Source organism: Siphateles boraxobius, unplaced genomic scaffold (assembly GCF_051911475.1).
Source record: "Siphateles boraxobius isolate OS27281-9 unplaced genomic scaffold, OSU_SipBor_1 65, whole genome shotgun sequence".
Taxonomy (NCBI): Eukaryota; Metazoa; Chordata; class Actinopteri; order Cypriniformes; family Leuciscidae; genus Siphateles; species Siphateles boraxobius.
In genome coordinates this window covers 19,880,358-19,898,032 of record NW_027509192.1, presented here as the reverse complement: position 1 = coordinate 19,898,032, position 17,675 = coordinate 19,880,358, and the positions used below count along the sequence as shown (strand labels likewise).

Here is a 17,675-nt window from a genome sequence, read left to right as displayed (position 1 = left end):
AAGAAGCATTACAGCTGGGTTTTTTTCTTTGGCACATTTATTTAGTGTCAGTATTTGAGATGTCATATATGTCAATAACAATATCTCGAATTGATCAAAGCATGTTGCATGTAGAGTTAAGATTTTTAGCTACCCATCATTAGTAACTTGTATTTCTAAAGGGTAGCTTAACTGAATTATGACCTGCTTGTAGCTTAGCAGTTTTAAAGTCACTTCCCCAACTGGCAAACTGACGCTTGACTGACACCCACTGACTGAAGTCTGAAACTCCATTGAAATCTACAGATGACTTGCTATGGACAGTAAGGATCATGTGACAGGAGGACATGATTACCCTTGGGTTCGTGGGTCCTCCCACTGCGTAGTTCGGGTGTTGTGATTGACATAGTACACTCTCCCGTTGTCCTGACGTTTCTCTGAGGTAAAAGAGAGCATATTTAGAAGTTTTTCAGCGTACATATTCCGTACAGCTGTTTTGCATTCATAATGGTTGAAAAACTTACTTTAAGCTTAACAGTCAGTCTTAGCCCGAAACCAAGATAAAATGCTATGTGTTATGTATAAGGTGGTTATGCAATAATTATGCATTACCCAAGTAAGTCAATTACTTAACTGTTGCTTCCTGTTTAACGTACAGTGATGTAAGAGCGTTATTGGGAGCAATTGTTTAGAGAAGATACACTGAGCACATATTCAGCATTCATATTAAACTGCTAATTAAATGAACTGTTCATCCAAAAATTAAATCTGTCATTATTTCCTCACCCTTACGTCATTACAAACACACATACCATTTACCTTTTTTTTTTTTTTTTTTCAAAATAACTGCTATTTACTCAATTTAAGCTGTTTTTCCACTAATAATTTCCCCCATCTTGATGGATTGGGTGAACGATTCTTTATCATATATATGGGTAAGACAGTGTCAAATCTGACAGAGCTGACTGAAAACTCACAAGTCAGTGGGGCATCTCACTAGCGCGTGCTCCAACATACCTTCTCGCATCTCACTTTCCATCGAGTTTGACAAGAACAGAGACAGAAAGAAACCTTCACGATTTAAAGAGCAAAAAAGAAAAGAGAAAATCTGCTAGCCAATTCCTTTTCCACACAGAAAGAAGTGTGTGTGTCCCGCACCCCTCACCCCCTCACCCACTCTTCGTCTGACATCTTGTTTTCATTAACAGTGGTTTGTGCAGCACACAGTAGCCCTCACATTACTGCACACACAACACTCTCTCTTTCTGCTTTAACCCCCTCATCACAGAGAGTTCCCAGCTCCGTTTAAGTTATATTCCTGAACTCTACTATACTTCTGAAAAAAGAAATAAGAATTGAAATATTTGTCTTGTTTTTCAACAACAGATAAGGATACAGATATATTTTTAAATTTTAAGTGTAAGATAAAATAACATCATAATTACATCTTTAAAACATTATTTTAAATAATAATAATAGTTATCATTAGACTCATAATAATAATGAATTTTATTACACGTCTCTAATGAAACACAATGTTTTGCATAATTAGCACTAAACTGTATTCTTGACAACCAGTTTCCTACAGTGTGCAAGTCTCATGTCTATAATTGTATCACTCGCGTCCAAAGAGTACATTAAGAATTCATTTATTTATTCAGCAAGTATCCATGTAATAACAGCCTCTGCTTCATGTTGGGGTTTATTTTGTGGCTGATTGTACATTAATCTTTACTATTATATGCATGTACACAGCTCCTTCGTGAGCAAAATGGTAGCAAATTTATTTTCTTCTTTGTTTTGGGCTATGTTCAACTGTCAATCATAATATGCTATGCGTTACGTAAAAAGCAATACATAAAATACCAGTAAGTTACTTCACTTGATAGCTGTTGTTTCCTGTAGACCACAGTCAGTTTTTGTTATGGTGATGTGATCCACCAAATTCTACTATTTATCAGTAGAGAAAAAGTACTAGAAAAGTATGAATACTGGAAAAAATATCGTAGGCCAAGCTGATTACAGGCCTCTCTCTACTACAAAAGTTAACATAAATAAAAAAACTCACATTGAGCTCATAAGAGAGACCTCACCTGAAGATAAAGCATGCGTGACGACTTACCCCATCCTGGAGGAAGAGCACCGAGCGGGTCATTCTCCACTGCAACTCCAGACGGCTGTGAGGGACAAACAGAGAGTTAGGACACAAAGCTTTTGAACCCCTGTCACACACCAGAGCCCGCAGAAACCAGTTCAAATAAACTACCAACCCAAATAACAGCAGGAATAGACAATTACAGATGTCCTGCAAAAACCCCTGTGGGACAAGGTGCTGACTCTAAGAGGTGTTTCTAGAAGGCTATGAACCCAACAGATCAGAGTTTGCCTCCACTTCTCAGAACGGAGACTGACAGAGGTGTTCAAGTGCCTAGCTAGCGCCGTCCAAATGCTACATGCCCGCTACAGGCAGAAGACGACACACACACTGACACACACACGCATGCAGTGTTCCAGTGATCTCACTGGCTGCTGGAAAACCCCACCCTGTCTCCATCCGCCCAATGGCGACCCCACCCACGCCTCGTCCTCTTCTAGCGGAGCTGTGAAATACACAGGGAGGCGCGATGTCTGAGCGCACTGAAGTGCACATTCATGAGCGCTCCAGATGGCCCAGCCCCCCACCGGACAAAAGCACCTTTATTCACACACCGTGGCCATGTTTACTCGGAGCGCACATGTGTGTGTGTTTGGCACCGAAAACATCCACCCAGCGTGTGTGCTTTAGGCATAATTATAAATGAAAAACAGACAAACACACTCTGTGGGCATGTTTGTGAATTTATACCCTGAACGTGGTATAAAAACGTATAGAGTAGATTTAAAAACTTTCTTTTCTTTTAAGATTACATTATAAAGTTAAATGAATAGCAGGGTTTTAAAACCGCAGGCTAAATAAAATAAAATATTTGAATACATGCAAAACTACTTTTCAATAATCAATTTTATCTACACAAAATCCAGGTAAACAGGTTATCACTTTCAGACGGTCCCCTATGGTGTTCCTGTATGGAACGGTATATTTTAAAACTGGGCAAAACAAGCATTTTCTTAAAAGAAAAATGCATATAAAATTTAATCCTAATTAAAAGCTGACGAAAATTAGATTCTATGACGTTTCTTTCTATGCATCTAGACAAAATTTAGTGCTTACTCTTCTGCAGATAAAATTTATGGTAACACTTTATTTTACAGTGTCCTTGTTAAATATATGTTACATGTACTTACCATAGTAAGAACAGTAAATTATGCATAATTGCATGCAACTAACCCTAAACCAAACCCTGATCCCACCCTGACCCTACAGTAAGTAGATGTTGTTAATTAATATTACTCAGTACTTAAATATATAAATACACCGTAACAATGACACCTTAAAATAAAGTGTAACCATATTTATTTATAAATAAATAATAGATTAGATATAATTAAATTCACAGAATTTGACATTAACGTCTTATTCTGTTTTCTAAAGACTTAAAGATTAATGATATTTTATATAGTTATATTTTATCTTTCTCTTCATATTTATATATAACTTAACAGCACCCTAATGATGGGTAGAAAAAAAGGATACAGTACATATAAATATGTAAATATATTCCAGATAATATTATATTCAATTGTAACAATTTGAACTGTTCAAATGGGTCTTAAAACATGATTATGTATATGAATTAGGATAGGACAAAGAGAACATCATATATAAACCCCTGCTCTAAGAAACAGTAGTCTAGCTGCGGTCGTCGCTGTTCCTGTGTTCATCCGTTCACTGATTACATTACTGCAAACTATAGGCCTATACACAGAGTACATGTGATTGCAAATTCAAAAGAAAAAGAGAAAAGCCAGCGTGCGCGCATTTAAAATACTCCAAAACCCCAACATCGCCTGCCCCGTGTTATCGGCTGTGAACATTTCCTCACCGTGACATTGCCTAACAAACCCTAGAGTAATGCTCACATAGAGTCACAGTTTCAGGGGAAACAACCCATAAAGTATTCATTATTGTTGTCTCTCCTGGTATATTAGCACTTTAACATCTAATTGCTTCACCTTTAAAGGAAGTGTTAATGTTGCTATATAGGTAGAAAAATAAAGCATCTCTTTAGGGGGAAAAATCCTTTATTTGCCAGTTAACTCTATCTTGAGAAAAGCACTAAAAATGCAATGACCACTAAAGAATCATGAGAGTTTTGCCATTTTCCTATGGTCCTTACAGTGTCATTACATTCATTTTAAACTCCAGAGGCGTTCCTATAGTTGCAGCCAGGAGCTCCGACTAAGCAAAGTTCCCCACAATAGCCATTTCACTATTGTTTTGCCCTTTTTCAAGCATGTTATTTCATCAGTTGTGCTTGTGTATGAGGCGTATCTGAAAGCCCACATCTTCATTTATGAATCATTACCAGTTGTATGCCTTAGTTGGGCTAAAGATGGTCAAAAAATGAGGGGGATGTTAAAAACTAGTGTGTGTCAGTATGCCCCACCCTCAGCACTTTCTATGACTAAAAAAGGTCGGAAAAAAATGAAAGAAAAGCATGACATCATCTTCACTCCCTCTGCACGACCATTCCAAACCAACCCACAAAGAAACAGAGAGAGAGAGAGAGAGAGAGAGAGAGAGAGAGAGAGAGAGAGAGAAGTGATGGCTTGGAGAAAGAGAGAGTGAGCAAATACATAAAAAAGAAGACAGAACAAAACAGAATAGCTCACTGAGATATAGAAGGCTCAATGTCCATACAACTGCAACAGAATAAAAATGTTCCTTTCTCTTAAAGGAAGAGTTCATCCCCAAATTAATTCTGCCACGAGTCAGGGTGGCGCCATATTTAATGTTTGACAGGAATGAAAACGAGGCATTGAGGGACAGAAGTACAGTGCATTCAAAAGATTGTACTGTGACAACATACCAATTGTTCAGCTGAAAAAAACGTTTTTTTCTTACTTCATAAAACAGTTTTGAAAGTTTAGAGTTTTGAAAATTACATGATCTAGTACCTTAATACAGTATGCACTATTGTAAAGACAGAAGTCTATCCCTCACAGTCTCATTTTCATCGACGTAAAATTCAAAATGGGGAAAATTGTTGAATTAGCTTTGTACCATATATGCTATATTTGCACAAGCAACTGTTTTTCAGTTTTCATTTATTTTGCTAGTAAACTTGCATTCTTGCAAGTTGAAACAGTGTGCAGGATTTTTCTTTTCTAGTTTAAATTTGGCTTTAATTATTACCTTTGAGCAATAATTCCATCGATCTTTGCAATGGAAGTGAATCAATCAACACTAACTTTAGCTGAACAAAAACTTTATTCTAGAGCTGCTGTAAAGCCAAAACAATCTCTATTATTTTAATTTCGTATAATCACTGTAAAGATGCTTTGAAACAATCTATATTGTTAAAAGCGCTATATAAATAAAGGTGACTTGACTTGCCTTTGTCCTACACACCTATCAATGACTTGCAGGTGTGCTAGTTTAATTGCACATTAATTGTATTATCAATATGATTGTATTATCTACATTGCTAACATTCACATATCAGCACCAAAATGCCATCGAATCTCTGTGATGTAATTTGCTGGTAATGAGAATGATAGTAGGATAATCTCCAACTATTCCATCAAGGGTACGTTTACATGACAACGATTTTCTTAAAACGGAGAAGTTTTTCCTTTGAGTTTTCCACGTACAGACGACACCGTTGTCAAAACGATCCCCATTCACACGGATCCGTGAAAACGACTAAAAACGCTGTATTCTGCTCCAAGTTCATTTACATGGTGATGAAACACTATAGACTTACCACGTAATACGCATGTGCATGACGTCATCGTCTTCAGAGATTCACGTTTTTGTTGTTTACACGGAGACGGTTTTCAAAAACGTGCACTTTGAAACCCGTTTTCAATAGTTTGTGTTTTCAGTCACCCAAAACGCCGTTGTCGTGTAAATGAATGGTCAAAACGCATAAAAAGTTTTACGTTTTTAGTTGAAAACGGTTTCGTGTAAACAGCCCCTAATATGTAGATTCCTTAACCCTTCCTTAATTCCTTTATACCGGGACTTTTTAATTCCTTTATCCACTTAGATGGAGAAGCCCCTTTTTAGTGTCTGTCCAATTTGACAATTCTTTCCACAACATTAAAAACTCTCACAACACAGGCTTATAATGAAACTGCGTGAGGTAAGTTTTAACAGCTCCTGCTGAACACAATAGCATATCATTTTTCAAGAAAACATTCCATTGTTTTCCACAGAATGAAAATGCATATTAGCAGCTGTCAAATAAATCCAAAATGCAGTTCTTGCAACTTGTACACAATATTCTAAATATTACGATAGCTTTAAACAGAACCACATTTAATTCGTTATTCATCTTCTCATCCTCCGAAGCTCATTTTTGGAGCTTGAGAGACATGATCAATACTATTGTTGCTCAGAAAATCTGTATGAAGATTCTAAAAACAATAAACACAACAACATATACATATACATAGACATATACATACATATACACACACATATAAATATATATATATATATACACACAAAACGGTACATATAATGTGTAAGCATAAGGAACCACAGTGAAAGCTGAGGGCCGGAAGCGCCTTTTAAATTATATAATTCTCTCAGGAGAACTTAACGAGCGACAATTAGCACACAAAAAGCCCAGTGTGCTGTGTGTGCTGTGTGTACTGTGCGTGCTGTGACGTGAGCCGAGGGCAATTGAGTGAGCTGTGTTGTGTCCTGTGTTCTCGAACTCGACTGCACACTGCCAGCACATGTAATGTTGGAATCAGCTGTCACATTTGACACTCATGTGAGAATTACACCAAAGGCCTCAAGAATAAATGCAGTGAACTACCACGTAAACCTCATAACATGATCATTCATTGGCAAAAGTAGAAACAGAAGCGCTTCTTTAGACTGTATTTAATGCTGCTCAGAGGTGGCATAAATGTATTTACACAGCAATTACATTCTGGCTTTTATGCGGCATTTTGTCTTTACAAAAAGTTGAGCAGGCAAAGAGCAGCCTAACTGTATGTACAGACATTTACACGATTACAACAGAAGCATAACATTAATATTGATAAAATAATTTTCTATTTGAATACATTTTAAAATATAATTTATTCCTGTGATCAAAGCTGAATTTTCAGCTTTTTGATCCTTCAGAAATCATTCTAATATGCAGATTTGATGCTCAAAAAAATTATTATGGTCAATCTTGAAAACAGTTGTGTACAATTTTGTTTTTTCAGGATTATTTGAGGAATAGAAAGTTCTATTTAATTTATTTGAAATTGAATATTTTGTAACATAATAAATGTCTTTACTGTAACTTTTGATCAATTTAATTAATCCTTGCTGAAAAAAAGTTCCCCCCCCCCCCCAAAAAAAATCTTACGGACCCCAAACTTTTGAAAGGTATTGTATAATATTACAAAACTTTCTATTTCAGATAAATGCTGTTCTTTTGAACATTCTATTCATCAAAGAATCCTGAAAAAATTGTACACAACTGTTTTCACATTAATAATAATAATAATAAACGTTTCTTGAGCAGCAAATCATCATGTTAGAATGGTTTCTGAAGGATCATGTGACACTGAAGACTGGAGTAATGATGCTGAAAATTCAGCTTTGATCACAGGAATAAATTACACTTTAAAATATATTAAAATCGAAAAAGTTATTTTAAATTGTAATAATATTTCACAATATTACTGTTTTTTGTATTTTTAATCAAATAAATGCAGCCTTGGTGAGCAAAAGATGTTTTAAATGTTTTAAAAACATTAACAATCTTACTGATCCCAAACTTTTGAATGGCTGTGTAAGTATATGTGATGATCATACTGCGCCTCATTGGGCCTCTCTGGTTGTTATTGTATAATTATCCATGTAAAATGATGTGCCTTTTTCCTTTTTGGCTACAATTACAACCAGAGATACCCAATGAGAAACTGGGTGATGGATCATCATGTCTTTAGATCTCATTAACAATGAACTGATGACTCTCTGCGGTACGGAGAGACTTACACACTTTAGATTTCATTTGGAACAATACAGTGCTTGCATAACTCGGTCCACAGAAGAGAAAAGCATTTTGGATAAGGACAGTCTTTCTAATATTTGTTATACACAAGGTTTAGTGTGTGTATCACCAATGAAGCTTCATAAAATAATGATAATTTGCAGATTAGGCTTCCTAAATGTGAAATTATGGCTTTTAAATATGATGTTGAACAGCTAAAATATTTTACATTTTATTACTATTAGTATTGAGCGTGTGAATGGTATCTTTACAGTAAAAAGATGGAAACCCATTGCTTGAGTGAAAAGCAGATAAAATGTACAGTATTTAGCCAATTTCATTCAGCCATTTTATGGTTATTTACAGAGTTTATGTGGCTAATGAATGCTAACTCGGAAAATGTTTTAGGAGAAAGGATTTAAACAACATTATTTACAAAATAATAAAAACGTTTATGACTGCAATAATAATTTGATTAGTTTCATCATCACCCCTATTTTTAGTTCTTTAAATCCTTTTTAAAGTCCACTGTAGGCACTTACTGCCAGTACTGCACCATAGACGCTAGCTATGGGCTGGCAGGGCTCCAGACTAACTTTTCCAAGGGTTGCACTGGTACTAATATATATATATATATATATATAGTGGTGGGCCGTTATCGGCGTTAACGTGCTGCGTTAACGCGAGACTCTTATTGGGCGATAAAAAAAAATATCGCCTTTAATCTATTCTCAAAGTTGGGTTGGGAGCTGAGTCTATACTACGCAAGCTAGGATGACTTTCACCTTGATATTTTAGCGCAGATGTATACCTAGTGCGTGCTGTGACTGTAGGGGGCATTTAATACCAATATATTGAAACGTATGTTTATGCATACTCCTTTAATAAAGGTGTCTAGACATTAGAAAAATATTTGTCTATGCGTTTTATATTTAATTTGAGGGAAATACACATCCATAACGGACGAGACACAAATTTTTTTTACTTTTAGGTGGCAAAAGTACAAAAAGTAATACTACCCACCGGATGAAGTATGGTTGGCTCTCCACAGAACATAAAATATTCAATTTGTCTTATTTTTTGTGAACGCATTTATGAGGGGAAACAGTGTTACGTGACAGTTCCCCGTTACGGACGTGAGCGCTCTGAAAGCGGCACTGAAAGACTGCTTTAAAACTTTCAGAGAGACATCAAACAAAGCACAAAGCCTTTCATTAAGGTGAATTTCGTTTTGTATTAATTGTATCTTAATTTTAATTAATGTTTCATCAACCAATTACCTGGATTTAATAAATAAGAAGTAAATATAGCAGACAATCGATAATCACGACACAGAGGCGCCGGCGCGTGAACTGGAGCTCTTCTTGCGAGTCATATGAACCGAAACAGCGTATAAGGTAGGCCTACTTCCCTCAGGAATACAGTGTGTGGCGTGAGGTGCGAATGTATAATGTAGAGAATGGTTTCGAAAATGGAGAGAAAATATAAATCGGGCGCATTAAAAAGAAAAGAACGAGATAGTCTTTGTGTTTTATTTAACATAAGCTTACTTGGCTCAACAAGTGACACATTATTACATATGCATTCATCAGATTTTTTACGTTTTTTTTTTACGGTTTTAATTTTAAAATTACTTTGTAGCAGAGGGCCCCAAGATGAAGCACTGTACCCCCATAGAGTCTAGCTCCGCCCCTGCCCATCTTACAAACTACCTGCAAGGTTATTTATTTGGGTAGCACACATTCTGAATGCCTTCGGCAGAATTCAAATGAGCCATTTTAATCTAGATTAATTCCAAGATTACAGTGAGATTAATCTAGATAAAAAATATTAATCTATGCCCACCTCTAATATATAACCCACCTCTAATATAATATAAATAAATGTATATATGTATAAAGCTATATATAAGGGAGCTATTTTTTTACAAAGACAACTATATTTGTTTTTATAAACTTGATCGTCTTGAAAATTTGTTAACATGGGAGAGGTGTAACCTTCGTATGTAAATGGTGAACAAAAAACACAACCAAGAAAACTGCTCAGATCATGTCGTTGCAGTCATGTTTACAAGACAGCAAACTCTGCGGATGAAGGAAAAAAAAAAAGCACACTCTGGTTTGATTTGGGTAGTGCTACAGCCTATGTATATAGGCTACCTGTCTGTGTATTACATAATTACTAAAAGAAAGTTTATATATCATATTTTTAGTTTTTTTTTAATACACCATACTTTCCCAAATACCCAAACTGAATAATTAAAAACAAGTTTGGGTAAATCTTCTATAAATAATTTGATTCTTCATTTTCTTTTCTGACTCCAGTTCTTTTTTTAAACACACTAGACATGCTTATTCTGTGCATTTTGAGCACTTTTTGTGGGAAATCATATTTATTTTGTCCATCAAAAGTGTGCTTTCACTAAATTTGAACGTGAAGCTCCTGCTCCCAGTGTGAATGCAATCATTGGTTAACATAAATGCCGAAAAAAATACATGCTGCTCACGCTTGCGGTGTGAAACTGCTACTTCTTGACGTTCTACTGTAACCGACTACTACGGGAGAATAGCCGATTTGGCCAAGTTGATAATACGTGACAGATTAGATAAGTCCCTAATGCAAGTGCAGGTAGGCAGACACCGATTGAGTGAGAGCGTGACCATGAACTCGCACATATGTGACCATGTCAAATTTTAACTTGCACATTCTCAAAAAATGGTTGCATTTGTCGACCATTTTAGCCGCAGTCTGGAGCCCTGGCTAGGTTACTTTATAAGGTAGAACTACCTACTACTGTATAAATTGTGCACACAGTAGGCAATGGGTTGTCAAAAAAAAACCATTTGCTCATGAGGTCAATGGAATATGTTGTTTACCTGATAGAGGTATCTCTGGTTAAACTGCTGCATGGCTCCCTGGAGCTGACTGCGCTGAGACTGCCACTGCTCATAGTTGCGCACAGACTCTGCTGTGGGCCGCTGCCATGTTGTGGTTCTGGTGTTGTGATCCACATAGTAAAACCTTCCGCGCTGGTCCACACGCTTCTCCCAACTACAACACAGACACGGATCGTAGATTAACACCAGCTCCAGATAGGTGTATAAGTGGCCATGCACACAGAGTTCAAGCTGAAGCCAAACTTATGTTTTCTGTTTTCTTTTTCACACAATGTTGTGATCCACTGACACCACTGTTATAGCTTTGTTACTTGTCTTGTACTTTCAGGGGCTGTTCTTGAAGGACACATCTTGCATTTTTTTCCAATGCAAACATGTACCAGACATGTTTTTTCAAGATTAACTTTTAAAAATGTGTCTCAAAAGTCTCCCTTCCACTGTACTCCTGTACACCCTCCGCATTTCTGCACAAATGTTATCTACATCAGATCTTCTGAAGCACAGTTGTGATATAGTAGTGTTGGGCTGTTTTGCTGCTTCTGGACTAGGGCAACTTCCCATCATTGATAGATTCTGTGCTATAACAGAAAAATCAACAGGAACATTTCAAGGTGTCAGTCTGACTGAACCCTAAACACGCTGATTAAAGCAGAAGAAATGTAAATGTTTTGAAACGGCAGAAAAGATTTGACCATAATTCAATGGAATTAAAGAGAGCTGTGTATACAATGAATCTGACCCACATAAGGAGAAACAGGCTAAACTTCCTCAATCTGAAGTGCAGGACTAATCCACGTTTACCGGAAAAGTTTGGTTGTGATATTGTTGCTCAATCTAGACTCACAACACTGAAGTCAAAGGCAGACATTCTTTTTCAAGCTAATTCATTTATTAAATTTATATAGCGCTTTTTCTGGGTACTCAAAGTGCTTTACATATGGAAGGTGAGAATCTCCTCAACCACCACCAATGTGCAGCACCACTTGGATGATGATGCGACGGCAGCCATATTGCACCAGAACGCAGAAAAGGAGAGAGTGATGCACTTTTTCTGCAGCTTCTATGATGTTCTCTTGGCTCTTCTTTCCTAAAACCCTCTAATACCAAGGAGACTGAGTGTCCAAGGTACAGACTGTCCTGCAAAGCCCCTGCAGCGTCTATCCGATCTTTCCAAGACAAAGTAAGTTCCAACATGACCACTTGCTTGGAACAGTCAGATGTTAAGACCAATTCTGGCCTGAATGTTGTCCTTGCAAAGTTATCCGGAAAATTAAGCTGCTTCCCTAGGTAAACCTTCAGCTTCCAATCCCGAGCTGAGGCTAGTTGAGGCCCTGGGCTCCACCTGAGGTTTCTCTCCCGGCCTGACAAAGGCCATGTTTTGCATTATTGGGAGCTGATGTTTGCTCTGTGCCACCTGTACCTCCCCTCTCCCAAAGGTTTGGGCATCAGCTCAAGATGTGCTCTAAGGAACCTCTTGCCAGGCACAGTGGGCATGTGTGGGTATATTCAGGCAAGCATTTCAAAATCATACGGAAAAATGTTTAGAATTATGTTCGTTGTGGTTGTTTCATTGACTACACACTCTGCGACCCATCAGTTGAGAAACACTGTCATCATAGACAATACAATATCGTACACCCCTAATCTTACCTTTTAGGGTGGTGAAGTAATTTTAGATGGTAATGTGCAAATTTTTAGAGATTGAAATCTACAAACTCCTTCTATAAACATTACCAGGCTGTCAGCATGTAAAAGCATGTGAAAAAGACAGATACACACCCTGGTGGGAGGGGTCTTTCCCATGTGGTGGTCTTTGTGTTATGATCCACATAATAGACTCGTCCATGAGGAAGAATTCGCTGTTCCCAACTGCAAGAGATGAAAATCATTGAGAAAACTGATATGGCATGTGTTCATGTTTAAATTCAACCCCATCTTTCTGACATACCCAGTGGGCAGTGCATCAGTGGCTTGTGTCTCTGTGGTTATACTGATCTGGTCAGTGGTGGGTGGGGCGTCTGTGGCTGGCGGCGGGGCAGGACTGTCCGCAACAGCAGGGGGGTCTGAGCTCAGTGATGGTGAAGACAGAGCTGGACGTGACAGGTGACCGCCCTCGATCCCATTAGTAGGTGTCTCACCTTTACCTTAGCACCAAGCAAAAAGACCAACAAAAAAGTCAGAATTAACATCTTACCAAATCGGAGCCCTCAAAGAGAGTTTACTAGGGCCTGAGTAGGGTTGGGTCATATTTGTCATGGTGACGATGTTAAGTGTCAATTGAAAGTTTTTGCTATATATTTATATCACGGTTTGTAAACATATCCAGCTTTTAGTAGGCAGGAATTCCTAAAAAAACTGACACATCAGAGCTTATAAAGAAACACGAATGAAAGAAAATAAAGGGAAGGATGTGCTTATTATTAGAAGCACAATAATTCTCATAAACTTTAACAATTCAATAGTACTTTGTAGGGGTGTCACAAAATTCACGGTTCGGTTCGATACGATACAGTGGTGTCACGGTTCGGTACGCTTTCAATACAGCAAAAAGAAAGAAATGCCAGAGAAATTTCCTATTTAATAAAATAAAAAATATTTTTAAATAAGTTTCCTACATCTTGAAACTTTTAGTTTTATAAATGGGGGTAATCTTTGAAGGATGAACAAATAATGTTTTGGTCATCACATTAAAAATAACATTTAAATATGATAATATTTGAGTTTTGAAGTGCTGGAAAAAGATGTGTGATGTACTTGAAAGCATTTTACTATTTCTGCCAAACTTCCATGGTTACAGTGAGTGTTACTACATTAAATCCATATTGAATGTTGCTGATCTGTGGACTTAAAACCTATAACTGGAACATAATTCATGGAACAATGTTTCTCCTGGCTTCCACGTCAGCGCTGTTTGATCCGTTAATAACGGAGAAATTTGAATGCTTCTCACTAGATCTCGCAGCAATGTTATTACTTCAGTGGCGAATTCAAATGCTTTCTTTACTGGATCTCTTAGCGTTGTAGTAACAGTGTCGCTTGATCAAGATCGGCTCGCGCAGCACTGACATTGGTCCAAACTGATAAACAGTCCGTGAAGCACAAAATAATGAGTAGCGCAGTTTCGTTACGCTTTTATTACATTTGCCATTTGATTTTGTGCAACATTGTGGTGGTCGCACCAGCGCGGATTTTGGTCGGCAGGAAAAATGGTCCAACGAATCGTTCCGATTACTGAACCGAAAGCCTCATACCGATTGGTTCAATACGAATACATGTATCGTTACACCCCTAATACTTTGTCAAAATAAAAGCACCTTTAGTGAATTAACACATTGATTGTAGTATTAGATTGAGATGAGCCCTCTTCACATTGTATCATAGTGTGCTATGATCATATTTCACAGCAGCCTGAGTGAGTTTGTATGTTTGAAAATTTGAACGTGTGTGTAGCTAACCAGCATTGCTCAGGCTGTTGATAGTCGTCTTTGAGTTGCGACGGCATGTGGTTTCTGCGGGTTCTCCATTTAGTTCACCATTAGTGAGAACAGGACCCCTCATGTCAGCTGGAGAATCTCCAGAAGAACCCCCAGATGAACGACCTAAACTTCTGAAAATATATGAGAGATTCATATAAGACACACAGTGGAGTGATTGTATGCACGTATGCTGGTGCTGGTGCTGTGTATTTCTTGCTATGCTTCTGTAATCCCACACACAAAGTGAATCATTTTAATTATGGGTGTGTACAAACTTTTTGTACGTGGGGCAAGTATTTTTAGTAAATTAGCTGCGTGCCCACAAAAAGTGCATGAAATTATTTTAGACTATCCAAGGAAATTTCTTTATTTAGGATCTTAGCAAATCGGGCCTAAAATTAGCTAGATAATGTTTATCACTAAAATGACTAAGCAACACATTTGCTTGCCAGTACAGTGACCCAGTAGTGCACAACGCAAGGAAATTTAAACAACACAGCGGAAACAAGCCATAATACATCAGAAATAAGCCACAACACAACGGAAATAAGCCACAACACAACGGAAATAAGCCACAACACAACGGAGACAAGCCACAACACAACGGAAATGCTCCTTTTCTTGGCCACTTATAGAAGGGTGTTAAAGCTAAGGACTTTATACCAGAGATAATGGTCTAAAGAAATTCATTAGCCAAGTCATTTATATAAAGCTATGGGAATTTAAAGTGTCATTTAAAAAGCCTGGTAAAGTAAAAGCTGTTTAAAATTAGAAATATTGTTAGACCATTACCTCTGGTACGAAGCCCAAATTTTAGCTTTAAAGCATCATTTACGTGGCTGCAAGAAACAGCTATGTGAAATTAATTAAACAGTAACATGTGCAAAGTTCAAGGGTCCATACAAAACATTGGTAGGTAAAACCTGTTAAAAATGTGGATTTCATTAGTCCATTGCCACTAGTATAAATCCTGCATGTTAACTTTAACACACGTGGTTAAAAAACGGCACGGTGAAATGGGCTGAATGCACAAATGAATGATCATGTATTGCCCCATAGAAATTTCAAGGGTTCATAAAAACATTTTGGATATCAGAATTTGGAATTTATTAGATCATTAGACACTGCATTAAATCTCTCAGCTCATTTAATTCTAACAGCGATTAATTAAAAAAGACGAAGCGACGGATTTATGAAAGAAAAGCTCCACACGTCAATACGTAGCAAATGAGCATAGGGTCAATTCCATTGTGTTGTGGATTTTTTTCCGTTGTGTTGTGCCGATTTCGTTGTGTTGTAGCTTGTTTCCATTGTGTTGTTTAAATTGTGTTGTGTTGTGAACTACTGGGCCACTGTATGCCAGTCATGCTTGTTTGGAACATACTGGTTGTGGGTAAGGCAACTAAGCTCCTGGTTTGATAGAACTAACATTTTCGTAATTTGAGTTATAAAATTAGTTAATGTATTAACTAATATGAACTAACCATGAAAAATACATGTGTTACTGTATTTGTTAATCTTTGTTAATGTTAGTTAATAAAAATACAGCAGTTCAGTGTTTTATCATGTTAGTTCACAATGCATTAACTAATATTAACAAATACAACTTTTGATTTCAATAATGTATAAGTAAATGTTGAAATTAACATTAACAAAGATTGATAAATGCTGTAGATGTGCAGTATATTATCAGTTCATGTTAACCAATGTAGTTAGCTAATGTTGACTAATGAAAAGTTACCAAACTATATTATAATGTATGTTAAACAATTTTGAGTCTTTTGTTAAATAAAGGTCATTTGTTATTAATAATCTTATTTTTTGGATTTCATTTCTCAAATTCCAAAAAATAAAGAAAATAAAGTTTAATTCACTGGATCACTTAAATATGTACATATCAATATAGTTATTTAATATGTAAACCATAGAAGAATTTCCAGCAAAACTATATTGTTATATACAGATCATTGCCATGATTTATTTGAAAAATTTGGTCATACGACAAACCCCTAACACACACGTGTAATTCTTTAGCCCGTTTAGGATGTTATGCATAAAAAAGCAAGGATGTGTTGACTAGTACATGAGAGAGAAAAAAAACAGCAGAAGACATGAAACAAAAGTATAACACACAAAAAAATAGTCAGACATAAACAATGGTAAAATAAAAAGAGATTTGTGCTGACCGTCCATGGGGGCTTCTGGAACTGGGGGTCTCCTCACTATGAGCTCTGTGCAGATTAGACCTGCTCGAGTGAACTACCTCTGCACAGAAGAAAAACACACAAAACCATCATAAATCAGTGCATTAGGACAACTGATTCACATACATCATGCGGAAAGGTTTGTCATTCCTACTTAGTGTTTATCTCAATAATAATCCATGAGAGGCCATGTGTTACAATGGTAAAAATCACTAAAAACATACATTCTATGTGTTTAAAACTACCTACTTTCCATTATTTAGGAAATTGTTTAAATGTTTAAAAAAGGTTTAAAAAAAAGACACAAAAGCACAACTTGCAAAGTGCAAGTCATAGTATTGCTAAAAACATCCTGGTGCTGTCGTAAAGCATGCACTTCCAATTGCTGTGGGAGCCACTAATATTAGTGATCTGCTTAAAAATGTGCTGCATGTTGAGTTATACATACTGTACAATAGAAAATATTGAGAGAGTTGACATATGCTATACTAAATTATACTATTATGCCCATTCATTTATGGTGCCCAGTTCTGGTTAAATTTTGTTTGATTTTGAGACCACCTGTTTTCACTGTTGTACAGTGGTTTCCTGTCTTCCATTGTGGATTGTGTTTGTTGCTCTGTATAGCTTTGTTTTTAATCACTATTTTCTATCTTTCCTTGCTGTTTATATTGTTCAATATAACTTAATCATAACAATATATCTAATATATTATCTAATATTGTCTGTTACATTAATCTGACATTGCTAGCTTTAATCTAAATAAATATCGCTAGCACAACACGTTAAGATTTCGCTACCTGTTACCTGCCATCCGTGCTTAGTCTTTTTCTCTTGTGCGCTCGCACCTTTTAGTCCATCAAACAGCTGCGTTGACTTGGATCAACCAACAATCATCGAGTCATGTCTTCTCCTGTTATTGTCACTTGCACTGCCTGCCACATGATTAGCATAGCCTTCTCTGTCAGCGATGAGGGTTTCACATGTCATAAATGCAGTGAAATAGACAGG

The 17,675-nt window shown here is 36.8% G+C and overlaps 1 protein-coding gene across 5 annotated transcripts in view; it reads right to left on the bottom strand.

Moving 5' to 3' along the window:
* wwp2 (WW domain containing E3 ubiquitin protein ligase 2) overlaps window positions 1–17,675 on the bottom strand; it is a 112,692-nt gene that overhangs the window by 14,259 nt on the left and 80,758 nt on the right. For 4 of the 5 annotated variants that reach the window (XM_077211331.1, XM_077211330.1, XM_077211333.1 and 1 more), the window contains 7 exons: window positions 16,647–16,725; window positions 14,440–14,591; window positions 12,933–13,128; window positions 12,764–12,853; window positions 10,964–11,138; window positions 2,102–2,156; window positions 335–416 (listed from right to left, as the gene is read on the bottom strand). In XM_077211331.1, coding sequence (XP_077067446.1) covers window positions 335–416; window positions 2,102–2,156; window positions 10,964–11,138; window positions 12,764–12,853; window positions 12,933–13,128; window positions 14,440–14,591; window positions 16,647–16,725 — 829 coding nt within the window. Of the gene's footprint in view, window positions 1–334; window positions 417–2,101; window positions 2,157–2,249; window positions 2,461–10,963; window positions 11,139–12,763; window positions 12,854–12,932; window positions 13,129–14,439; window positions 14,592–16,646; window positions 16,726–17,675 lie in introns of those variants that run through there. The other variant, XM_077211335.1, reaches the window with a different exon arrangement.